General features: G+C 55.4%; 2 protein-coding genes across 3 annotated transcripts; both read right to left on the bottom strand.

The window, feature by feature from the left end:
- Window positions 1–4,555: 4,555 nt before the first annotated feature.
- UTS2R (urotensin 2 receptor) lies at window positions 4,556–8,823 on the bottom strand. Its single transcript, XM_019026206.3, has 2 exons — window positions 8,634–8,823; window positions 4,556–7,171 (listed from the first exon to the last, which is right to left on the bottom strand). Exon 2 carries the CDS (start codon window positions 7,087–7,089, stop codon window positions 5,920–5,922), a length of 1,170 nt encoding a protein of 389 aa, XP_018881751.3. The 5' UTR covers window positions 7,090–7,171; window positions 8,634–8,823; the 3' UTR covers window positions 4,556–5,919.
- A 10,302-nt stretch (window positions 8,824–19,125) lies between these two features.
- On the bottom strand, window positions 19,126–22,514 carry TEX19 (testis expressed 19). Of its 2 annotated transcripts, none has more exons than XM_019026403.4 (2): window positions 22,482–22,514; window positions 19,126–21,021 (listed from the first exon to the last, which is right to left on the bottom strand). In XM_019026403.4, exon 2 carries the CDS (start codon window positions 20,748–20,750, stop codon window positions 20,256–20,258), a length of 495 nt encoding a protein of 164 aa, XP_018881948.1. In that variant the 5' UTR covers window positions 20,751–21,021; window positions 22,482–22,514; the 3' UTR covers window positions 19,126–20,255. The 2 variants fall into 2 exon arrangements, with proteins under 2 accessions (XP_018881948.1, XP_018881947.1); XM_019026402.4 differs by lacking the exon at window positions 22,482–22,514 and adding an exon at window positions 21,252–22,408.
- Window positions 22,515–25,304: the final 2,790 nt, after the last annotated feature.

Consider the following 25,304-nt stretch of genomic DNA (forward strand, 5'->3'; position numbering starts at 1 on the left):
TTCCTCATTGGCCATCATGCCTTGGATGGTTAAGGACACTTTGGAACGGAGCTTTGCTATTCTCTGAAGATACACAGAATCCTCCACTGCTCACGTCATAATCTATTTACCAACTGTGGAAAATTCCGCGGTGCCTGTGGTTTTTAAAGTGATGCTGAAGCGAGCACCTTTGTGCATACGTCTTGATCCATGTCTGATTTTAAAATTTCAGATAAAATCCTAGAAGTGAAATGTCTGGAGAGAGAGTCACAGCAGAGCCAGGGGCTCCATCCTGCGCGGTTTCTGTGTTTGGTGTTGAGTCGTCCTTTCTGCATCGGAATTCTGACTCCTGAAATCACATTTCTCACCGTGTCTCTGACAGTTCTAGGTGCTAGGTCATACTTCTTTCAATAACCTTTCTGCTGATTCTTTTTTTTGTTTGTTTGTTTGGAGACGGAGTCTTGCTCTGTCGCCCAGGCTGGAGTGCAATGCAATGGTGTGATCTTGGCTCACTGCAACCTCTGCCGCCCAGGTTCAAGCGATTCTCTTCCCTCCTCCTCCCAAGTAGCTGGGATTACAGGCACACGCCACCACGCCCGGCTAATTTTTTTCATATTTTTAGTAGAGACAGGGTTTCACCATGTTGGCCAGGCTGGTCTCAAACTCCTGACCTCAGGTGATCTGCCCGCCTCGGCCTCCCAAAGTGTTGGGATTACAGGCGTGCGCCACCACGCCCGGCTAATTTTTGTATTTTGTGTTTTGGTAGAGACAGGGTTTCACCATGTTGGCCAGGCTGGTCTCAAACTCCTGACCTCAGGTGATTCACCCACCTCAGCCTCCCAAAGTGTTGGGATTACAAGGGTGTGCCACCGCGCCCGGCCCCTGCTTCTCATTTTAGAATACATTCACTGCTACTTCCTCTTCACTCATTATTACTTTATACCTGGCATTTACATATAAAATTCCATCTGGATTTGAGGGTGCTGTCCTCAGTGCCCTTTCCCCGGGACAGAATGCTGCCTGGGCTGCACCCCCTGCCAGAGGGTTCTTGGCAGAGCCCTTTGGTGCTTAGGAAATGTGCAGAAGAGAGAATGCAGAGAGAGAGACACAGAGCAGCTGCCAGGCCTGACGGGCTCCGGGGACCCTGCAACAATGGAGGCTTGGCGGGGCAGGGCCCAGCTGTGGGTGTGGGTGTGAGTCTGCAGTGGTGTGAGTGTGGGTGTGAGTCTGCAGTGGTGTGAGTGTGAGCGGGTGTGAGTCTGCAGTGGTGTGTGAGAGCAGGTGTGAGTCTGCAGTGGTGTGTGTGTGAGTAGGTGTGAGTCCACAGTGGTGTGTGTGTGAGTAGGTGTGAGTCTGCAGTGGTGTGTGTGTGAGTGGGTGCGAGTCTGCAGTGGTGTGTGTGTGTGAGTGGATGTGAGTCTGCAGTGGTGTGTGTGAGTGGGTGTGAGTCTGCAGTGGTGTGTGTGTGAGTAGGTGTGAGTCTGCAGTGGTATGTGTGTGAGTGGGTGTGAGTCTGCAGTGGTGTGTGAGTGTGAGTAGGTGTGAGTCTGCAGTGGTGTGTGAGTGTGAGTAGGTGTGAGTCTGCAGTGGTGTGTGTGTGAGTGGGTGTGAGTCTGCAGTGGTGTGTGAGTGTGAGTAGGTGTGAGTCTGCAGTGGTGTGTGTGTGAGTAGGTGTGAGTCTGCAGTGGTGTGTGTGTGAGTAGGTGTGAGTCTGCAGTGGTGTGTGTGTGAGTAGGTGTGAGTCCGCAGTGGTGTGTGTGTGAGTGGGTGTGAGTCTGCAGTGGTGTGAGTGGGTGTGAGTCTGCAGTGGTGTGTGTGAGTGTGAGTGGGTGTGATTCTAGTGGTGTGTGTGAGTGGTTGTGAGTCTGCAGTGATGTGTGAGTGGTTATGAGTCTGCAGTGATGTGTGAGTGGGTGTGAGTCCACAGTGGTGTGAGTGTGAGTGGGTGTGAGTCTGCAGTGGTGTGTGAGTGGGTGTGAGTCCACAGTGGTGTGTGTGTGAGTAGGTGTGAGTCCACAGTGGTGTGTGTGAGTGGTTGTGAGTCTGCAGTGGTGAGTGAGCGGGTGTGAGTCTGCAGTGGTGTGTGTGAGTGTGAGTGAGTGTGAGTCTGCAGTGGTGTATGGGACCATGTGTGTTCTGGGAGGCAGGGGGCCGGTGCTGCAGCTTACAGAGCTACTTGTCACTGACGTCATTGCTTGTGGAGGCCCCCTGGGTGGAAGGCAGGTGCGCTGCGGGGTCGCCAGCGGGTGGGGGGATGCGCAGGCACGGCGCATGGCGACTAGATGATGTGTTGATGAGGACGGGGCCAGGGCTGGGGCTGGGGGTTGCACAGTGGCGCCCACTGCTGCCCCATCCACACCCAGGCAGGGGAGCGGGCACCGAAGAGAACGTCCCGCTTGTGATCTGGGGTGCACTGTGCTGTGTGTGCCCACCTCTGCATCTTCACGGTTCTTTAATAAGAGGCATTGGAAAGGAGAGAGGGGATCAGGGCTGGGGGACTCCCTCCCGGAACCAGGTGCTCCTCCCGGAGGAACTGCGGATCAATCTGCCAGCCTTTCAGCGAGTGCTTTGTTTTAGCGCCCAGGTCTCCAGGTCTCCCTTCCCAGCCTCTACCTGCTCCGGTTTCTCAGAGTCCGTTACTTAGATTTTTTTTTTTTTTTTTTTGAGATGGAGTCTCGCTCTGTCGCCCAGGCTGGAATGCAGTGGCGCAATCTCGGCTCACTGCAAGCTCCACCTCCCGGGTTCACGCCTTTCTCCTGCCTCAGCCTCCAGAGTAGCTGGGACTACAGGTGCCCGCCACCGTGCCTGGCTAATTTTTTGTATTTTTAGTAGAGACGGGGTTTCACCGTGTTAGCCAGGATGGTCTCGATCTGACCTCGTGATCCGCCCACCTCGGCCTCCCAAAGTACTGGGATTACAGGCGTGAGCCACTGCACCCAGTTGTCCCCTGTTACTTAGGTTTTATTTAATTTCTCTCCTGTCCCTGAGTCATTCACCCCTTGTTTTGCTTTCTCCTTTGTCCAGGGGTTTCCCGCAGCCCACACTCACATGCACATGCATGCCCGTGCCACCCTTTTCTTCACGTTACCCAGCCCTGCCCTGAAGCTCTGCCTTTCCGGGGAACTCTGTCCGCATCGGCCCCGTGCTGACATCCGTGGAGGACACATGTGGTTGTAGATGCTTGCATGGTCACCTCCAGCAACTGTGCCTCACATCATGGGGGCTACCCGCCCTCTCCAAACCCAGGTGGGAGGAGGGGACCCACTCCCCGCCCCTTGGGGACAGCAGGTCGCCCGCTGAGTTGGGTGGAGGGTGGCTCTGGGGTGGTCTTCTCTGGGTCGTGGGGCTGCAGGGCCCCTCCTGGGACTCGAGTCTTCAGCTGTGTTCTGACTTGGAGTCGGGGGGTCATGGATGGGACCATGTTGCTCCAGAAATTCCCTCTTTTGGAGCTTCTTGGCTCTGGAGACGTGGGGGGCCTTCCACAGAAGTGGGGGGTCTGCTGGAAAAGCGGGAGGCCAGGAGCAGTGAGCAGCTGCTGTGAGGCAGTCACTGCCGGTCACCACCCTGGGCCCCGTGCCACATGCAGGTGCTCAGCGCAGAAGCCGTGCTGGCGCGAGCAGACCGGAAGGCGGTGGGCAAGAGGTCAAGCGTAGAGTCTCCCCACGTCCTGTGCCCCGCCGTCTGGGCTGCCGCCGAGAGTCTGCATGTCAGGCGAGGACAGTGCCAGCTGGAACCACCAAGCCAGGGACCAGCTCTGGCTGTCAGATGTTTAATTTTGATTTTGCTTCTCTACAAAGACAGCAGCTTTAGGAATCAGGCTTCGGTTGAGAAAGAGAAAGCACCTCCAACCCCCAAAGCTCTCCTTCTGCATCAGAGAAGCTGCGAGGATGCCTCAAGAGACCAGCCGCCTGCACAGGCCTCAAAGGCAGGTGCACCCCTGCGAGGACGCATGGCTCGGGTGGCTCCTGGGAGCCTCTGGAAGGGGCGTCATCAGCCCTGTCCCACCCTCCGCGGAGCTGCCTGCTCCCCGGGTGATTTTACCAGCAAATCGCTGTTTATTTTTTTCTTTTCTTTTCTTTCTTTCTTTTTTTTTTTTTTTTTTTTAAGACAGGGTCTCACTCTGTCGCCCAGGCTGGAGTGCAATGGCACGATCTCGGCTCATTGCAACCTCTGCTGCCCAGGTTCAAGCGATTCTCCTGCTTCAGCCTCCTGAGTAGCTGGGATTGCAGGCACCTGCCACTGCGCCTGGCTAATTTTGTTGTATTTTTAGTAGAGATGGGGTTTCACCATCTTGGACAGGCTGGTCTTGAACTCCTGAACTTGTGATACACCCGCCTCAGCCTCCCAAAGTGCTGGGATTATAGGCATATGAGCCATCGTGCCTGGCCTTCTTTTCTTTCTTTCTTTCTTTCTTTTTTTTTTTTTTTTTTTGAATTTTAAAGATCAGATTTATTTGGAGAAAGCAAAAAACCCCCAACCCAAAGATGGGATTTTACATCTAAGACATCAAGATTACAATCTACAGATTACAAATCCCAGATTACAATCTACAGATTACAAACCATTTTCATAGAAGATATTTTTGTATCCATTTTACATGTATTCAGGAGTGGGACGCACATCAGTCTCTATTTCAATTTTAACAGGGACAAGGTCGGGGAGTGGGATCCTTTTGTTTTTAAGGTAAAACACGACAGAACTCGCACATTCAGGTGCACAGTTCTGTGGCACTGGCTCGTTCACAGCGTCGCCCAGTCACCAGCGTCTAGTTCCAGAGCACTTTCGTAACTCCAGGGGGGAACTGCAAGCATTGCCCCTCTTCCGGGAGGCCCTGGGGAGAGTGCTGCATGCTCATTCCCGACGCCGGCCACAGTCCTGCCAGCAGAGCTGTGCTCACTCCACTGAGGGGCAGGCACTGGAGGGACCAAGCGGGCATGACCCTCGCCCCAGTGTTCAGATGGAGCCCCAAGGGGCTGGTAGTCTGGGCATGGCCATGGGGTGGGGAGGGGAGGCCGTGCAGGGTCCGGGGCCGGGCTGGGGGCTGGAGGGGGGCAGTCGCCAGAGAGAGGATGGTTGGCCAAGCTGGGAGCTGGGGCAGGAAGACTGTCCAGGAGGCAGTGAGGGGTGAGTGGGGCAGAGACTGCCAATGCTACTGTGAGGTGGGACCTGGATTCCCTTTCTGATCAGACCTGAGCCAGACGTGGATGAGAGGCCAGGAGGCCTGTAGGTGCGGCCACTGACCTTGTCCTCTTGCGTTCTGCACCCGAAGCCTCAGGCCTCTGCTGGGCAGTGCCTTCCCTGCTCCACCCCTCAGCCGGAGCCTCCCCTCCTGGCCACCTTCCCCGCCCCACATCAGGTGCCAGACCAGCCGCCTGCACAGGCCTTAAAGGCAGGTGCACCCCCAACCCCAGCCACACCCACAGGCTTCCCCTTGAGCTGCCGTTGTCGTCCTGGGGATCCTGCCGGCTGATCCTCCCACCCCTCAGACGCGGCGTCCCCCGCGCCGAGGCAGGACACGGAAGCCAGCTCAGGGTTGATTGTTCCAGTGGCAAAGCCACAAGGGATGGAGCCACACAGGCAGGGACGGGAGTCACAGGGCCGCTGGCTGAGAGGAGGAGGGTCCTGGGGGTGGCAGCCGCGCCATGGTCTCCACACGGGCCGGGCACTGGCGCCTGCTGCCCTCTGTGACGAAGCCATTGGCTCCAGAAGCCGGGACTGCGCTGGAGCCTCCTGGAGACCCTCAGGGAGGCGGGTGGGCGCTTCTGGGCATCACGGGAAGGGCGCTGAGGGGAAGCGAGCAGGATCTTTCCAGAAGGGGACGGAGGAGGGGCAGGGCCTCTGATGATTTGGGAGTTGGGGGGGCTCTGTGGAGGGGCTCCCGGGAGTGGCTGGGGCTTTGGGGCGCGTCCCCGCCTGGACTCCAGCCGCCCCTCCGCGTGCTCACGCCGGGGCCCTGGGACCCTCGGGCGCAGGTCGGGCCGGGGCCGCTGGGGCCAGCACGAGGCTGTCAGTGGGCTGTGGGCTGCAGGAAGACAGGGAGCGGCCCGAACAGCGCTGGAAGCGGGCGCGGGGCTGCAGGGAGGGAACGGGCCCCCGGCCTCCCCCGCTGCCCGGGCCCCGCACGCGGCCGCGCAGGTGGTCGCGGTAGTTCCTGGTGAGCAGCGTGTAGAGGAAGGGGTTGGCGCAGCTGTTGCCGTAGGTGAGGCAGGTGGTCAGGTAGTTGACGATGCGCGCCGTCCGCGGCGCCAGCGGGGCCTGGTGGTACTGGGCGAGCAGCTGCCACAGCCAGAAGGGCAGGAAGCAGGCCCAGAAGAGCAGCACGATGCCCAGCACCAGGCGCAGCGCGCGCGCCCCCGGCCGCCGGGCCCGCTTGAAGGAGGCGCGCTGCGAGCGGCGGTAGGCGCGGGCCAGACGCGCGTAGAGCAGCCCGATGAGCAGCCCGGGCACCGCGATGCTGGTGGCGAAGAGCAGCGTCAGGTAGGCGCGGTGGGCGCGCGGGCCCCAGGCGGGCAGGCACAGGCTCTTGGGACCCCGGCGCACCAGCCGCATGGCCAGCATCACGGGCAGCGTCAGCAGCAGCGCCAGCAGCCAGGTGCCCAGCGCCAGCAGCTTGCGGTAGCCCTTGGGGCGCTGCACGGTGTCCAGCGGCCGCAGCACCGCCGCGTAGCGCTCGCTGCTCATGACGGTCAGCGTGAAGATGCTGGCGTGCATGGTCAGGAAGTCCAGGCTGAAGAGCACGCGGCAGCCCACGTCCCCGAAGTGCCACTCCTTGGTGACGTAGGTGGCCACGATGAAGGGGATGCTGAGCAGGTACAGCAGGTCGGCCAGCGCCAGGTTGACCACGTAGACGTACATGGAGGCCACCGCGCGCAGGGAGCGGCAGGTGACCACCAGCGTGTAGGCGTTGCCCACCACGCCCACCACGCCCATGGCCGACAGCAGAGTCCCAATGGCGCTCGTGGCCACCAGGTCCTCCAGGGAGCTGGGCTCGGTCGGGCTGGCCCAGGAGCTGTTGAGGGTTGCGTTGGGGCCGCCAGGCGGCTCCGGCACAGAGCTGCCGGTGGTGGCCGGCCCAGGGAAGCTGCTCGGGGACTCGGGGGTCAGTGCCATCTCTGACCCCTCACAACGGGCTCAGGGCTGGGTGGCCACTCCCTGAGATGGGGCGGGGGCCCCTGTGGGCAACCAGCTCAGCCTGTGGGGAAAGAAGCAAATCAGGCAACGCCTTCCGCTCCCACAAGGCGACTGTGATGGCCTCGTTCCCACAGAGTCACGTGGGCTCTCCAGTGCCCTCCGACTCCCGGGACTCTCTGGAAGCCACCAGCTCTGCAGGAGGACTCGAGAGCCACCAAACGAGCTGCCCCAACCCCCCTCCCCGACCCCTGCATGCCCCAGCAGGACCCCTGCCCCCCCCTCACTGTAGGTCCCATGGCCTCTGGGATGGACTGGGCTTTTCTGAAAGCCGGAACACAGGAGGGCAGCCCCTGGGGCAGAGGTCAGCAGTGGACAGAACTGGGAGTCCTGGGCTCTGCCCAGTGCGCCCCCCCAGGCCTCACTTTCTTGTCTATGCGCAGGTGGGGCCCACTTACTCCTGAGTCCTTTCTCGTGTTTATTTGACTTGTACATTTAAAAAAATGTTTTCTTCAGATTGCAAAACTAGTGGCTACTGACTTTAAAAGTCCAAATAGAAAAACATGTAAGGTAAGGAGAGGAAGGCCTCTGCAATCTCCATTTCTCATACAGGGAAATGAATTCAAGATGGATTGCAGGCCTAAGTGTGAAAGGTTAAATCAGTCAGTCGAGGTTCTGGAAGAAAGCGGGAATACTGGCATGACCTTGGATGGGAAAATATTTCTTAAAAATGAACAAAAAATACTTTCAATAAAAGACTGAGCAAATGGGTTTCATTAAAATTAAGAACTTTACGAAGAGAGCGAAATCATAAGCCACAGGCTAAGAGATCATCAGAAAACATATATCAGGCCGGTTGCGGTGGCTCACGCCTGTAATCCCAGCACTTTAGGAGGCCAAGGCAAGTGGATCACCTGAGGTCAGGAGTTCGAAACCAGCCTGGCCAACATCTCGAAACCCCGTCTCTACTAAAAATACAAAAATTAGTCGGGCATGGTGGCGTACGCCTGTAATCCCAGCTACTCGGGAGGCTGAGGCGGAGAATTGTTTGAACACGGGAGGTGGAGGTTGCAGTGAGCCAAGATTGAGATTGTGCCACTGCACTCCAGCCTGGGCAACAAAGTGAGACTTTGTCTCAGAGAAAAAAAAAAAGAAGAAACATAGACAAAAAGCTGGTGAGAAAAATATAGGGAAGAACTGCAAATTAGTAAGGAAAAGACAAACAACCCATTTGAAAAAAAGAGACCAAAACCGTGACCGGGGACTCCCTGAAAAGGACACCCACGCAGCCAAGAAGCAGGGAAATGCCAGTCAGGGCCACAGGAGACCCTGCGTGCTGACAAGGATGAACGCGTGAAAAGGCAGACATCCTTGTCAACAGGTGTGGGGGCTGCGGAGGAGCTGGCCCTGCAGTTTCCTGCTGCTGGAACCTGGACTGTGCCGCCGCTTTGGAAAACCATTGGCACGATTTGCAGAGTTGACCGCCTATACCTTCTCACCCGGCAATTCCACTCTCAGGTTAGTACCTTAGATAAAGGGCTGCCAACGTCCAGAAAATGACAAGCGTGCGCAAGTTCACGGCAGCTTGACTCCTAAGAAGCTGGAAACAGCTCAAATGTCCCCAGTGGATGGGGCAGGCAAACTGTGACATGAAGCCAGTGAAGGAGTCGCCGCTGGGGTCAGCAGCCTGGATGAAACTCACAGCGCGGTGGTGGGCTGAAGAAACAAGACACAGGAGGCTGCCTGATTCCACGAGCCACGCTGAATTTAGGCCGAACACTCATGGCTGCGCAGGGAGCAGTCTTGGCTGGGGTGGGGAGTTGTCAACAGGTGGGGGCGCTGGGGGCCTTCCAGGGCCTGGAAATGTGCCCTGTCCGCCCTTTCCCACCAGGCCGAAGCGCTCCCAGCTCCATCTGTCCAGAGGACCCTCACCCCCTTGCTGCCCCCACCCGGGGCATTTCCAGAGCCCTCACCCAGGGGTCGGCGCAGAAGCCGAGGGGGCACCGGGCTCCCCAGTTGTGCGCGAGCCCGAGTCACGGGCAGGGGGACAGCGGCCGCCGGGCCGCTAGGATTGCTCCAGGGTCGCTAGGAGGGAAGGGGAGGGGCCGAAAATTCCACGACACGGGAGAAGCCGCCTCGCTGGACCCCGCTCCCCTCGCCCAGGGTGGGTTCCCACCGCGAAACCCCGGCCCAGCCCTGCGGAGGGCCCCGAAGGGCACAGACCCGGCAGTCCCCGCGCGCTCCCGGTCACCCACGGAGGACCCACCTGCCTCCGGTCACTGAGCGGCCAGACCTGCCCGCCGAGCCTGGGGTCGCGCGTGGGGGCAGCCGCTCGCGGCTCCAAACTCCTCGCGCAGCGGGGCCGCGAGGAACTTTCCGAGGCGCGCTCCCCTGTCCCAGCGCAGAGGGGGCGCGAGGGGCTCCGCGGTGGCCTCGGCTTCCAGAGCACACGGCAGGGGCGCCCGCCAGTCCCGCCACCAAAGCCGCGCCCCCCGCCCCGCGCCGGGTCTCTGCGCCGCCGCCACCTGCCCGCCGCCAGCTGGGAATGCGCCGCGGCCCCGCGCCAGGGCCCGGTATTAAAATAACCCCAGCGGGCAGCAGGCGCGCGGAGAGGACGGCGCTGGGTGTCTAGGGGGCGGCGCTGACCGCGCGGCGCCGGGAAGACGCGAGGGGCGCGGGGCCGCAGCGGGGTCGGCGGAGGGTCCCTGGCGGGTCTCGCGTCTGCGTCTGCGGAGCGAAGCTGCCTCCAGCCCGGCTGCCCCGAGGCTGACCCCGCAGCCCCTCTTGGGTTCTCCGCCTCCAGCGTTCGCCCCTGCACCCCTCACGCCCGTGTTTTCAGGGCACGGAGCCTGGGATTCTCCGTGTCTACCAAGTCCTGGACCCGCCCGCGCGCAGGTGGGGGGCAGGAACACCCCTAAACCCTGAGAGGGTCATAGAAAGGAGGTAGGGGAGGGAGGGAGTCACCCGCCCAGGCGGGTTCGGGCTCTTTGGGGGCCTTGACGACCCCCGCCCGTGTTGCGGGTCTCCCACAGATGCTCTTAGAAGCCCACGCAGCCTCTCCAGGCCTTGGCAGGGACTCGTGGTGGCCACATCCACGGAAGTGACGCTGGGAGCTGCAGGGCCCCGCGGGGTAGGAGGAAGGACCCCACAGCCTCACCCTCGAGCCCCTGAGCTGGGTGCTGGCCCCCACTCGGTTTCACTTGCTGCCAGGAGGTAGGATGTGGGCCTTCACTCATGCTGAACCCCTGAAAGAAAAAGACACAGAACATCAATAAATTAGACTAGGGGAGAGCTGGAGAGCTGTGAACACGGGGTCTAAAGGGCCCCCAGCGAGGAGCTGGCCTCGCCCACTCCACTCCGCCCGGGGCTCATCTGCTGCCTGAGGCCGCGGACCGGCCCCTAAAGCTGAAGGGGTTCTCCTGGGGGAGAGGAGGTGGCCAAGTGTGAATGGCCGAGAGGCTCCTGCAATGAGCTGGATCCGGGGGAGCCCCAGATGCCCACCAGTCCCCTCCATGGGACGTTTGCCACGTGCTGGGGAGGCGAGGCTGGGCTGGAGAGGGCGGGAAAAGTCCCTCTGGTCTCCGAGCGTCCGCTGGACGGAGCAAGGGTCACACAATAAGACAGTTCATTCTCTGTGAGCTGAAAACAGCCGAACTAAAACCAACTACAGCTGCAGCTTCCGACCCGAAAGGGGAGCAGCTCATCCTGCCTGTGTGCGGGAGGAAAGGGGGTGGAAGGCTGCCTCCGATGTGATGGTTCTGTGAGAGCTGATTACTAAGCTGGAGTCTAGGGGCTGGGGCTGGGGAAAAGCACTCAGGACCCAGAATGCCTGCTCCAAGAATTAAATTTCGCGCAAGCCAGCTGCCGAAACGATCTGCTGTCACCTCAGCCAGTTCACCGAGTAGCTGCTGAAACGACCTGCCCTGACACTAACACCGGTTTTTTTATTTTTTATTTTATTTTTTTATTATTTATTTATTTATTTTTTTGAGATGGGGTCTCACTCTTTCACCCGGGCTGGAGTGCAGTGGTGCGATCTCGGCTCACTGCAACTTCAGCTCACTGCAACCTCCACCTCCCAGGCTCAAGCAATTCTCCTGCCTCAGCCCCCCAAGTAGCTGGGATTACAGGCACCCGCCACCACACCCAGCTAATTTTTGTGTTTTTAGTAGATGGGGTTTCATCATGTTGGCCAGGTAGGTCTTGAACTCCTGAGCTCAGGTGATCTGCCCGCCTCAGCCTCCCAAAGTGCTAGGATTACAGGCGTGAGCCACCGTGCCTGGCCTCCAGTGCTGGTTTTGCCACTGAGGCCACTCGCCTGAGCTTGCCGGCTCCCCAGAACTACCAGTGCCAACGGGCTTTCTTTCAAAGCAATAGATAACATTTCTCTTTCCAAAAGAATCCCAATTTTCTTTTGTTCTTGAACATACCGAATTGAAATTCTTCCTAAAATTAAACATTAAACTTAAAGATTTGTCTGTATATTTGGACTTTGACAGTTGCTATGTATAAAATGCTTCAGCAAGGAAATAATAATCTGATTATTGTTTCCTTGCTGCTTCATATCTTATGTGATCTGTAATTGATGGGGAAAAATAGCCAATAGAAGCAGGTCCATATGTGACACAAGTATTGGAATTAGCAGACCAGGAGTTTCTGTTTTACAAAAACTGTTACAAATATAGTAAAGCAAGCAGAAGAACCTGGGCAACATGCATGAAAAGATGGAAATTTTCACCAGAAAATGGGAATGTATTTCTTTATTTGAGACAGGGTCTCGCTCTAAGGTCTAGCCTAGGCTCGCCCAGGCTGGAGTGCAGGGGTGTGATCATGGCTCACCGCAGCTTTCTTTGACTTCCTACACTCAAGCAATTCTCCTACCTCCCGAGTAGCTGGGACTACAGACATGCACCGCTACACTACACTCCGCTAATTTTTGTATTTTTTGTAGAGACAAGTTTCACCATGTTGCCCCGCCACTACGCCCAACCCCATTTGACTCTTTTATTAGAAATTCCCGCTCTCCCTCTCCCTCTCCCTCTCCCCACGGTCTCCCTCTCCCCACGGTCTCCCTCTCCCTCTCTTTCCACGGTCTCCCTCTGATGCCGAGCCGAAGCTGGACGGTACTGCTGCCATCTCCGCTCACTGCAGCCTCCCTGCCTGATTCTCCTGCCTCAGCCTGCCGAGTGCCTGCGATTGCAGGCGCGCGCCGCCACGCCTGACTGGTTTTCGTATTTTTTTGGTGGAGACGGGGTTTCGCTGTGTTGGCTGGGCTGGTCTCCAGCTCCTAACCGCGAGTGATCTGCCAGCCTCGGCCTCCCGAGGCGCCGGGATTGCAGACGGAGTCTCGTTCACTCAGTGCTCAATGGTGCCCAGGCTGGAGTGCAGTGGCGAGATCTCGGCTCGCTACAACCTCCACCTCCCAGCCGCCTGCCTTGGCCTCCCAAAGTGCCGAGATTGCAGCCTCTGCCCGGCCGCCACCCCGTCTGGGAAGTGAGGAGCGTCTCTGCCTGGCCGCCCATCGTCTGGGATGTGAGGAGCCCCTCTGCCTGGCTGCCCAGTCTGGAAAGTGAGGAGCGTCTCTGCCCAGCCGCCATCCCATCTAGGAAGCGAGGAGCGCCTCTTCCCGCCCGCCATCACATCTGGGAAGTGAGGAGCGTCTCTGCCCGGCTGCCCATCTTCTGAGATGTGGGGAGCACCTCTGCCCTGCCGCCCCGTCCGGGATGTGAGGAGCGTCTCTGCCTGGCCGCCCCGTCTGAGAAGTGAGGAGCCCCTCCGCCCAGCAGCCACCCCGTCTGGGAAGTGAGGAGCGTCTCCGCCTGGCAGCCGCCCCGTCTGGGAGGGAGGTGGGGGGGTCAGCCCCCCGCCTGGCCAGCCGCCCTGTCCGGGAGGTGAGGGGCGCCTCTGCCCGGCCGCCGCTACTGGGAAGTGAGGAGCCCCTCTGCCCGGCCACCACCCCGTCTGGGAGGTGTACCCAACAGCTCATTGAGAATGGGCCATGATGACAATGGCGGTTTTGTGGAATAGAAAAGGGGGCAAGGTGGAGAAAAGATTGAGAAATCGGAAGGTTGCTGTGTCTGTGTAGAAAGAGGTAGTCATGGGAGACTTTTCATTTTGTTCTGTACTAAGAAAAATTCTTCTGCCTTGGGATCCTGTTGATCTGTGACCTTACCCCCAACCCTGTGCTCTCTGAAACATGTGCTGTATCCACTCAGGGTTGAATGGATTGAGGGCGGTGCAAGATGTGCTTTGTTAAACAGATGCTTGAAGGCAGCATGCTCGTTAAGAGCCATCACCACTCCCTAATCTCAAGTACCCAAGGACACAAACACTGCGGAAGGCCGCAGGGTCCTCTGCCTAGGAAAACCAGAGAACTTTGTTCACTTGTTTATCTGCTGACCTTCCCTCCACTATTGTCCTGTGACCCTGCCAAATCCCCCTCTGCGAGAAACACCCAAGAATGATCAATAAAAAAAAAAAAAAAAGAAAAAAGAAATTCCCAGGCTGGGCACTGTGGCTAACACCTGTAATCCCAGCACTTTTTTTTTTTTTTTTTTTTTGAGATGGAGTCTCGCTCTGTCGCCCAGGCTGGAGTGCAGTGGCATGATCTTGGCTCACTGCAATCTCCGCCTCCCAGATTCAAGCAATTCTCTGCCTCAGCCTCCTGAGTGACTGGGATTACAGGTGCCCACCACCACACCCAACTAATTTTTGTATTTTTTTTTTTTTTTTGAGACGGAGCCTCGCTGGTCGCCCAGGCTGGAGTGCAGTAGCCCAATCTCGGCTCACTGCAAGCTCTGCCTCCCAGGTTCACGCCATTCTCCTGCCTCAGCCTCCCGAGTAGCTGGGACTACAGGTACCCACCACCGTGCCTGGCTAATTTTTTGTATTTTTAGTAGAGACGGGGTTTCACTGTGTTAGCCAGGATGGTCTCGATCTCCTGACCTCGTGATCCGTCCGCCTCGGCCTCCCAAAGTGCTGGGATTACAGGTGCCCACCACCGCTCTCAGCCTAATTTTTGTATTTTCAGTAGAGATGGGCTTTCACTGTCTTGGCCAGGCTGGTCTTGAACTCCTGACCTCGTGATCTGCCCACCTCGGCCTCCCAAAGTGCTGGGATTACAGGCATGAGCCACCGCACCCGGCCAATCCCAGTACTTTTGAAAACTGAGGCAGGAGGATCACTCGAGTCTAGAAGTTTGAGACCAGCCTGGGCAACATAATGAGACCCTCCATTTCTATTTCTAAAAAAATTTTTTAAAGGGTGAAGGAAATAATGTATACAGTGGTCCATTTCCAAGACAGTGTGCCTTGAATCGGCTTAGGTCAGCAAACTACAGAAGAACAGGATATACTAGGCCCCAGCTTGGATAGTGGATGCCTGCTTGTCGGCCTCATCCACTCCCCTCTTAACCCCCTCTTAGTTGCCCTCACCCAAATCAAAGAAGTTTAAGATGAAATTTTACTAGCCTGCAAAATACTGGTTTGATCTATTCTTATCAGCCTGCCCAGCTACTTAGGTCATAAGTCAAATACTTAAAGAGCCCCTGAGCTAACTAAGATTGCAATGCATTGTGGGCTGCAACAAAAGGCAGCAGGACAACCCTGAAGAAAACACCTACAGCACCTGCCCAACAACCAATAGGCGACATCCGGGAAGATTGTGACCCGAGAGTACTCAGCCTATGAGGAACCTGGGGAGGGACCTGCACCCTGCAGCCCCTGCCTAACAACCAATAGGCGACATGCAGGAAGACTGTGATCTCCTAGTACTCAGCCTATGAGGAACCGGGGGAGGGACCTGTGCCCTACAGCCCCTGCCCAACAACCAATAGGTGACATGCAGGAAGACTGTGACCCCAGAGTACTCAGCATATGAGGAACCGGGGGAGGGATCTGTGCACTAGGGGATAAATTGCTTGTTGAAACTGCTGGGTGGCCTGCCCACCAGACACCCAGTCTTGCAAGACCGTCATTAAAAGCCTCGCTTTTGCTGTTCTCCAGGTCCCTGAGTCCGTTCTTTGGATTTGGACGGATGAGTTTCTTTCTCACAAGGGTCAAATGGACATTTTATAACTTTAAAAGTACAGTATCTAAAATTCAGAAATCACAGCAGAAGAAAGAATCAGTTAACTTAAAGGTAGGTCAATAGGAATTATCCAGACACAGAAAGAGAAAAGAATGAAAAACAGAAAAGCCTGTGGAACCACACCATCAAATGATCTGATGTACATGTCACTGGAGTCCCCAGAACAACAACAGAGGAAAATGGGGAAGGAGCAATATCTGAAAAGGTAGTGGCTGAAATTTTCAAAATTGATAAGCAGTGTCAACTTACAGACATTAGAATCTTAGTAAATCACAAGCAGGAAAAAACTAAAAGCAAACAACTCCAGGGCATTGTAGTAAAAAATTCCAAAAACCAAAGGTAAACAGAAACTGTAAAAATTATTGAGATTAAAAAAAAAAAAGATAATGCATTCAGGGAATAACAATAGGAAAGATGGCTAGATCTCCTCAGAAAACCATGGAAACCAGAAGAGAATGACCTCTTTAAAGTACCAAAATAAAGGATTTTAACCAACAATTTATGTACAATAAAATAAAGATACTTTCAGACAAAGCTAAGAACATTTGTCACAGCACAAAAAAATACTGAAGGAGCTCCTCAGGCTTTCCTTCTGCTGACAGAAAATGACGCCAGATAGAAACTCGGAAGTGCATGGAAAAATGAAGTGCACCAGGAAGGTAAATATGTTTGTAAATTAAAAAGATGAGGACTATGCAGCAACAGCTCTGGTGGCGCATGATGATGATAACACGTGTCAACTAATATCCACGACAACAATAGCACCAGGTCTCTGGAGAAGGGTGAGTGAAATTACACAGTTGGAAAGCTCTTTGTTGTTGTGTAAGAATTCACATTTCAGGCTGGGCGCGGTGGCTCACACCTGTAATCCCAGCACTTTTGTGCAAAGTGGCTCTGCCTGCCTATGATTCACTTTATGGACCATTAAATCATAAATCATAATCATAAAGCTCCCATTTTCCACAAATGTGACTTTTGAAGCTTTGCTCTGCACTTAACGCGTTCATTATGTTTTGCAATGATAATTTTTCTGAACGAAGTACTTTCCAATTGGATTACTAAATTCTGTAGAAAATGAGGTTCCACAGACAGAGCTGGTTTCATGGGGCTCTTTTCAGGTGCCCATCCAGCCTGATGTTTGTGTTTTTCAGACTTGAAGAGGATGCTTTGTTCAGAACCCACTCCACCTCTCAGGTGCTCAGAGACCAGAGGCCCATCCTGCTGCAGACACTGGGGCAGAGATGCTTGATGAAAATAAGGGAACGTAGCCGGGCACAGTGGCTCATACCTGTAATCCTAACACTTTGGGAGGCTGAGGTGGGAGGATTGCTTGAGCCCAGGAGTTCAAGGCCAGCCCGAGCAACATAGTGAGACCCTGTCTCTATAAAAAGAAAATAAAAATAAAATAAGGGAATAAAAGTGAGGGGTGGAGGCAGCTCAGGCTGAGTGCACCCCAGGTGGAGTTAGGGAACCTCATGACGAGCAAAGACTGGACCGTGCAGAAACGGCCAGGCCCTCAAAGCCCCAACTAGAGCTCAGCCATCAGCCATCAGCTGCCTGGGATCCTGCCCAGGGGGCGTGGGCCCACTTCATTACCCAGAGCTGAGGGCTCTTTCTTTTGGAAGGAGGTCCCAGGGCGACCCCCCTGCAGGGCCTCCCACCTCTCCCAGAGCACCTCTGCAGCTGGTGATTTCACTTTACTCTTCCAGGAGACACTTCCCTTGATGCTGCTGTTGGTATTTTCCCTTACTTTTGACCTCAGGCACCACAATTTCCCCAATGTTGGTCTCAAACACCTCCAGATATGAGACACAGCTGGAGAGATGGTAACATGAATCAAACCAATTAGAACCTGCACGGGTCTCCAGCTGGTGGTGGCCCTATTAATTAGCGGAGAGCCTCATACATCTGAGCAATTGCAGGGGATGAAAGGGCTCAAGCTGGCAGGAGACAACATGGAATTCAGAGCACTTCCCCTGACTTAAAGTGTCCAAGCTCGTGAAAGCTCAGACATAGGGAGAGTGAGGAGAAATGTCTAGTGCACATAATAGTCTTTTCTCAGAATCAACTTTTGGGGGTCCCCTGGGAGTCCCAACACTACAGCCTCCCTGGCCCCATGAGGCCACTTGAAAGCTGGCTAAACTTTGGGAAAAGGTTCCAGTTCAGGATTCACGAAACCTCACGTCCTGAGTGAAGAGGCTGGATGCAGAGCTCTAGAAAACCCTTCCAGGGATTCCAAAGGTCGGAGTCAGGGCTGGTGTGAGGGCAGAAACCCCAGAGGCCCCAGATTTCTCTTGCAAGCATACAACCAAAGGCACACGTGTGTACCACGCCATGGGGCCAAACTCCTCACCCCGTGTCATGTAACACAGTGTGGGGGTTCCTTCCTATTCAGCGTGCTCATTCCACTTCTTCCTGCCTTCCTGGGAGGCAAGGAGGTCAGGGGCCCCACCTCCTTCTTGAAGGACTATCCTCCCCATCCATGTCTGACAGCAGCGGAGGGCCCCAATGCTGAAACTAATGGAGGGGCCTCAGCAGCAGCCAAATCCAAGGAGGCAGAGCCCTTTATCCTTCAGGTCTCTTCCTGTGGGCCTTCTTTACTACCTTCACTATCTCCATCACCATTATTACCACCACCACTATAACCATCACCACCATCATAGCCATCATCATCATTGGCATCATCTGTCTCCTCAACATTAGCAAACTTTTTTTTTTTTTGAGATGGAGTCTCACTCTCTCACCTAGGGTGGAGTTCAATGGCACAATCTTGGCTCACTGCAACCTCCGCCTCCCAGGTTCAAGTGATTCTCTTGCCTCAGCCTTCCAAGTGGCTGGGATTACAGGCACGCACCACCATGCCCAGCTAATTTTTGTATTTTTAGTAGAGACGGGATTTCACCATGTTGGCCAGGATGGTCTCGACTTCCTGACCTCATGATCCACCCACCTCAGCCTCCCAAAGTGCTGGGATTACAGGCGTGAGCCACCGTGCCTGGCCAACATTAGCAACCTTTACATGTGGTTTGGTCTATAGACTTAAAAAAAAATTCTGGGGCACATGTCTATATTAATTATATGTTTGACAACACATTTTTATTGTTCAAAACATGGCTGTTCTTTAAGTATGTATTTTTATTTATTTATTTTTATTTTTTGAGATAGGGTCTCACTGTTGCCCAGGCTGGAGTGTAATGGCATGATCTTGGCTCACTGCAGCCTGAACTCCCAGGCTCAAGCAATCCTCCCACCTCAGCCTTCCAAGTAGCTGGGACTACAGGCACACACCACCACGCCTGGATCATTTTTGTATTTTTTGTAGAGATAGCGTTTTGCCACGTTGCCCAGGTTGGTCTCAAACCCCTGAGCTCATGATCCACCCGCCTCGGCCTCCCAAAGTGCTGGGATTACAGGCATGTGCCACCTCGCCTGGCCTATTTTATTTTTTGATACAGGGTCTTGCTCTGTCGCCCAGGCTGAAGTGCAGTGGTACAATCACAGCTCACTGCGGTCTTGACCTCCTGGACTCAAGCAATCCTCCTGCCTCAGCCTCCTGAGTAGATGGGACTACATGTGCATGCCACCACACCCAGCTAACTTTTTTTATTGTTAGTAGAGATGAAATCTCACTATGATGCCGAGGCTGGTTGCGAATTCCTGGGCTGACGTAATCCCAAAGTGCTGGGGTTACAGGCATGTGCCACTGTGCCTGGTCCTATATTTCTTTATAAATAATGTGAAACAAACTCCCATGATGAGCTTGAAAACCGACCAGAACCCTCATCTCTCCCGTGCTCCTCTTCCCTTCTATCCTCTGTTCCCACCATTTGGTGGGATTTCAAGCCAGCAAAGGTGGCTTAGCCCAGATACTGAGAGGACAAGGATAAGGCCAATCAACAAAACTTGCTGAGGAATGACTTACACAGGAGCTTGATTGAAAGCTTTTATGACTTTTTAAAATTAAAAACAACATATAGAGCAACAGGAATTAAATGGTTAAATTGCATCAACAGCCAACGTTTGAAACCAGCTCTCCCTCCACTGTAGACCAGAGATCCTAGTGCTGCTGACAGGGTCTTGTGGCACCACTGAGATTGTCCTGGCAAAGTCGAGAACACATCCAGGTCACCACAGATCCTGGTGTGTCCTGCAGAGCATGTGTTTTACAAGCAATGTCCCTCCCCATGGCCAAGGTGAAATAGGCACAAGTTCTGTGCCCTGCCCCCCATGTCACAAGCAGCACAACAGCCATTCAGGCCAACACATCCAGAACTATGTGACAATCAACTGGCAAGAACTTGTTTCCAGGTTATGAATATTTGTAATGCTTCCCTCTGAGGCCACAACAGGCCCTATCTCCCAGCCCCTAAAGTTGCTCCCCATGTTTCCTTTGCCAACTGCTCCCCTGGCTGTTGTGGAATAGCAATTGCTGGCCCTTCCCAGTCTATGATGTCCTGGTGTGCCCAGGACAATGGCAGCTACATAAGCCTTAGTCTCTCAGTTCTGGGGCCCTGGACTGAGGCTGGAAACAGGGCAGCTGCCCCATGGCCGAGGCTCCTGCAACAACCAGGCTTTCCTCAGGACCCCTGCTCTGTGTCTCAGGGGTGCTGAGATCCTGTTCTTGGCTGGAGGACTGTGGCTTACAGGCTGAGTCTCCCTTCTTGCTCTCCCTGTTGGTCCAGGGTGAATAAGAGACTATGGTGAATCCTCTTCTGCAGGGCTGAGGCTGCAGGGACCAGCTCTGCCCTGTGTCCTGTTAACGATGTTTCTAGAATGCTCAGCGTCCACCAGTGCAGGTCCTGCTCTTGGGGTGCATCTTGGAGTCTCACCACCCACACTTCACCAGGCTCCAGCAGCAATTTCCAGTGCTGCCCTGGGGTCCTCAGGGCCCTGTCTGGGGTCATCTTCTGTAGGTAGATGGTATCATAGCAGCCCACCATGGAGACAAGCTGCAGGGCCAGTAACTAGGCCTCAGCCTCGGCAGGGTCCACTGCCCAGGTAATGCCCAGCTTCAACACCATGGTCTCCCCTGGGGGCAGGTCCACTTTGAGAAACCCCTGCTATGAAGGAAAGAAGCTTGGCCAGTGTGAGCAGGTAAGAAACTCCTCAAATCTCCAGGTAAGACCCTGGGTCCAGTCAGCATCTTCAAGGCCCAGGCCCAGGGGCACAGCCTCCTGAGGCCATAGTTCAGTGGGGACGAAGTGGGGGTCCAGACCTGCATCTTCCAACCCTTCTGGGGCTGCTGCCAGGGTCCCTGGCCCCCATGCCTCAGAGCCCCCCTGCACAGGCTGTCCTGGGCTCTGCCCCAAGCTCAGCTCCATCTCTGAGGACCCCTCCTGCTCCGACTCTGCCTCAGTGTGCTCCATCAGCTCAGGGTCCCAGTTGTCTTCTTCCCAGTCCTCTGACTCCAGCAAGTCTTTAAAGTCTAGAAAGGCAGCCTTGAAGCAGGTGAAGCAAATGCTTAGCTGATCTCCATGTTGAAGCTGATACATCCAGGAGGCGTAGAGGTAGGACATGCCCTCTTCCTCATACCGCACACTGACCGGAGGGCACATGGCCAGGCTGCCTGCCTACTGCCGGGGTGGACAGCAAGAGCTGGGCCTTCAGAGGATCTTGGACGGTCTGGCCACAGGTGCTGGGGCCAGTAGGATGCTGGGGGGCAGGGATGAAGGGGACAAGGAGCAGGAGGAGAAAGGGGTTTCCTATCCAGGGATTTGGGGTGGGGTGGATGACCTGGGTCCCAGCTCAGTGGGGACCTGCAGAGGGTGGAAGCTTGAACTTCTGGAAATGTCTTCAGCTTCTGCAGTTGCTGTGGTCTCAGGAGAGCTGGAAAGGCAAAGGAAGGGAGGTTAGGCGCCCCCAGCAGGCAGGGCGGGGGCAAACAGTGGGGACCAGCAGGGGCATGGATGTTGGGGTTCAGACTGGCCCTTTAGTGGGGACCCTGCTCAGTTTGAACAGCACCGGGGCTGGGAGGCCTTCAGTTCCTCCATCCGACCTCCCCGGGCTCATGAGCCACCCCCTACACCTCAGGGACCCCAACAGCCCATCAGCCTCACCTGACAGAACCTGGGGGAACATGAGAGAAACTGGCAGAGCCTGAGGGGACCTGATGGAAATTGAGGGAACCTGAAGGAAACTGAGGCAACTTGAGGAAACCTGAGGGAACCTGAGGGAAACTTGAGGGAAACTGAGGGAACCTGAGGGAAACTGGGGGAACTTGAGGGAAACTGGGGGAACCTGAGGGAAACTGGGGGAACTTGAGGGAACCTGAGGGAAACTGAGGGAACCTGAGGGAAACTGAGGGAAACTTGAGGGAAACTGAGGGAACCTGAGGGAAACTGGGGGAACTTGAGGGAAACTGGGGGGAACCTGAGGGAACCTGAGGGAAACTGAGGGAAACTGAGGGAACCTGAGGGAAACTGAGGGAACCTGAGGGAAACTGGGGGAACCTGAGGGAAACTGGGGGAACTTGAGGGAAACTGGGGGAACCTGAGGGAAACTGGGGGAACCTGAGGGAAACTGGGTGAACTTGAGGGAAACTGGGGGAACCTGAGGGAAACTGAGGGAAACTAGGGGAACTTAAGGGAAACTGGGGGAACCTGAGGGAAACTTGAGGGAAACTGAGGGAACCTGAGGGAAACTGGGGGAACCTGAGGGAAACTGGGAGAACCTGAGGGAAACTGAGGGAACCTGAGAGAAACTGGGGGAACCTGAGGGAAACTTGAGGGAACCTGAGGGAACCTGAGAGAAACTGGGGGAACCTGAGGGAAACTTGAGGGAAACTGAGGGAAACTTGAGGGAAACTGAGGGAACCTGAGGGAAACTGGGAGAACCTGAGGGAAACTGGGGGAACCTGAGGGAAACTGAGGGAAACTGGGAGAACCTGAGGGAAACTGGGGGAACCTGAGGGAAACTTGAGAGAAACTGAGGGAACCTGAGGGAAACTTGAGGGAAACTGGGGGAACCTGAGGGAACCTGAGGGAAACTGGGGGAACTTGAGGGAACCTGAGGGAAACTTGAGGGAAACTTGAGGGAACCTGAGAGAACCTTAGGGAACCTGAGGGAAACTGAGGGAAATTTGAGGGAAACTGAGGGAATCTGAGGGAAACTGAGGGAAACTTGAGGGAACCTGAGAGAACCTTAGGGAACCTGAGGGAAACTGAGGGAAATTTGAGGGAAACTGAGGGAATCTGAGGAATTCTGGCCCCTCTTCAGCCTCCCAACCCCTCACCCAGCACCGGGCCATGTCTCCGAGACCCCTCCTCAGAGACCCCTCCTTGGGAGACCTCAGCATCCTGGTGTCTCCGCTCATGTGGGCACCCAGGGAAAGGAGGAGGCAGAGCCCATCTGGGTATATAAAGGGCCATTTCCCATGGTGCTCTGGGCTCATCTGCATATCTCCCATGAGCCTCAGTTTCCAGGAAATGAAAGTGCTGAGTCACCAGCTCCCTCCAAGGAGGGCCATGTGCAGCCCCTGGGCGCCTGCAGGAAGGCCCTGGAGAGGCAGCTCCTCTGGGGGGCTGGAGATTGGGGTGGGTGCTCTCTGTCTGCAGGCTGGCATGGGGTGAGCATCCAGCCTGTGGTTGCTGGCCCGTCGTGGGCACGACGTCCTGGTCCTGCCGCGTTTGTAAAACGTGATCCCTGCTTTGCTGTCTCTGTCTTAAAGTTCTCTGAATTTTAAGAACCAGCCAATTGTCAGTTAGTTATTGTTTAAACACATTTTCCCCTTTGTGGTTCATCTCTTCACTCTTTAAACGAGACGCTTATAAATTAACACTTGTTTTTTCAATAGACTCTATTTTTTACAGCAGTTTTAGGTTCATAGCAAAATTGAGCCAAAAGCATGGAGCTCTCCCACCGCTCCCCTGCTCCTGCAGGTGCACAGCCTTCCCCAGTCCTCCCGTCCCAGCCATTTGTTACACATTGTTATTATCATCATTGCCCTCTGCAGTTTCCATTATGCTTTCCTCCGGTGCTGTGCATTCTGCAGGTTTGGACACATGTATAATCATGCAGACCCACCACTCTAATATTGTACAGACGGGTTTCTCCGCCCCGATTCATCTGTGTTCTGCATTTTCATCACTCCCTCTCCCAGCCCCTGGCAACCAGGAATCTTTTGACTGTCTCCTTAATTTTGCCTTTTCCAAAATGTCATAGAGCTGGACTCATACATTACGTAGCCTTTTCAACTTCTTTTTTAGTAATACGCACTTTGGTTCTTCCATGTCTTTTGTGGTTTGATAGTCCACTTCTTTTTTTTTTTTTTTTTTTGAGACAGTGTCTTGCTCTGTTACCCAGGCTGGAATGCACTGGTGAAATCACAGCTACTACAGCCTCAACCTCCTGGGCTCATGTGATCTTCTCACCTCAGCCTCCCAAATAGCTGGGACTACAGGTGCTGGTGCACACCCCGATAAGTTTTGTATTTTTTGTGAGACAGGGCCTCACCATGTTGCCCACACTGGTCTCAAACACTTGGGCTCAAGTGATCCACCTGCCTCTGCCTCCCAAAGTGCTGGGATTACAGATGTGAGCCACCTTGCGTGGCCAGCTCGCTTATTTTTTAACACTGAATGGTATTCCATTGTCTGGATGTACCATGGTTTATTTATCCATTCACCTATGGAAAGACATCTTGGTTGCTCCCAGGTTTGGGCAATTATGAATAAAGCTACTACAAATATTCATGTGCAGGTGTCTGTAGACATAAGTTCTCAACTCATTTTGGTAAACTCTAAGGAGTGGGATTGCTGGATGCTGTGGTCAGAGTGTGTTTAGTTTTGTAAGAAAGTGACAAATTGTCTCACACAGTGGCCCTGTGGGAGGAACCCCCAAACCCTTTCCCTACATTCCCATGACCTCTGCTCCTCCCCACCTGGCAGCTGTCTGTGCCTGGCTCAGGTCATCCACACACCTGGGGCTGCCTGCCACCCCCACCAGGTTAGGGCTCAGATCAGGGCCACCCCTCACCCTGGGGCTTCCTCATCCCAGTCCTGGGATAGGGGCAGGTGTGGGGCTTTGGCTGCCAGGTGTCCTGCTGTGGGTGGAGAGGGCAGTGAGCTCATTCCCTAAAGACTCGGGTGCCTGAGCTGCCTGGCTGGTCCCCTCAGGTGAGAGGAAAGTAGTGGTTGAGGGACCCCACAGAGAAGCCTGTTTATGGGTCTGGGGGTCAGAGGCTCCCAGGAGGAGCCCCCAGGTCCTGGTTTTCTCTGAAAAGGCCACTCAAGGCCTCGGGGCTGAGCTGTGGCTGCCCTGGCCAGGAGGGGGCCGGGGAGGGGGCCCTGCACCTGTCGTGAACACTCAGGGCTGGGCCAGTGGGCGCCTGGAGGATGAGGTCCCTCCCACCTGGCCCCTCCCAGCCCCAGTTCTCAGGACACAGCCCAGCCGGCAGCCGGCAGAGTCACTGCCTAAAGGAGGTTTTGACCGAGGAGCAGCAGAGCCCTCTGAGGGCCCCTGTGGTGAGCAGGCTCCTCACTGGTTTGCGTGGCTTTTTCACACAGTAGTTGCGTCGAGAATTTAATATGCTGCGACCTCCTTGCCAGCAGGAGCGGTGTGGGACCGGGAAGCTGACGGGGAAGTGTTGGCGGGTGCACGGCAGCGTCCACTCTGGGAAGCTGTGGCCAGCGCGTCCTGGCCAGCCAGGGCCTAGGCAGGGACTTGCCTCTCAGGCCTCGGCCTCACCCTGGTCTGAGAGTGTAGGGCCCTCCCGAAGTCCTCGGTCACCTCAGCAGCCTGGGATGGAGCCTTTGGATCGCTCCCTGGGCAGCTGGATACAGGAGAGGCCACTCGAGGCAGATGCTGGGATGGACAGCTGGATCTGGGGCCCAGAGGGAAACTGTGGCAAGACTTGGTGGGTGGATGGTACCAGAGGAACAGGACGTGGCCATAATCGGGGAATGCAACACTCCTGCATCTCCAGAAGGACCAGGCATTTCCCCAGCTGCAGAGACCACTGATGGGGCAGCACAGCCATTGTGGGGCCAAGGCCATGACCCGGAGCCACTGGGGCCGTAAGCCTGACACCCAGATTGCCCACGAGCCAGAACTCCATCCCCACCATCCTGGGGTGTACAAGCTCTTGTGTCAGGAACGGGTGAAGAGGGGGA

Source organism: Gorilla gorilla, chromosome 4 (assembly GCF_029281585.2).
Source record: "Gorilla gorilla gorilla isolate KB3781 chromosome 4, NHGRI_mGorGor1-v2.1_pri, whole genome shotgun sequence".
NCBI classification, from domain to species: Eukaryota; Metazoa; Chordata; class Mammalia; order Primates; family Hominidae; genus Gorilla; species Gorilla gorilla.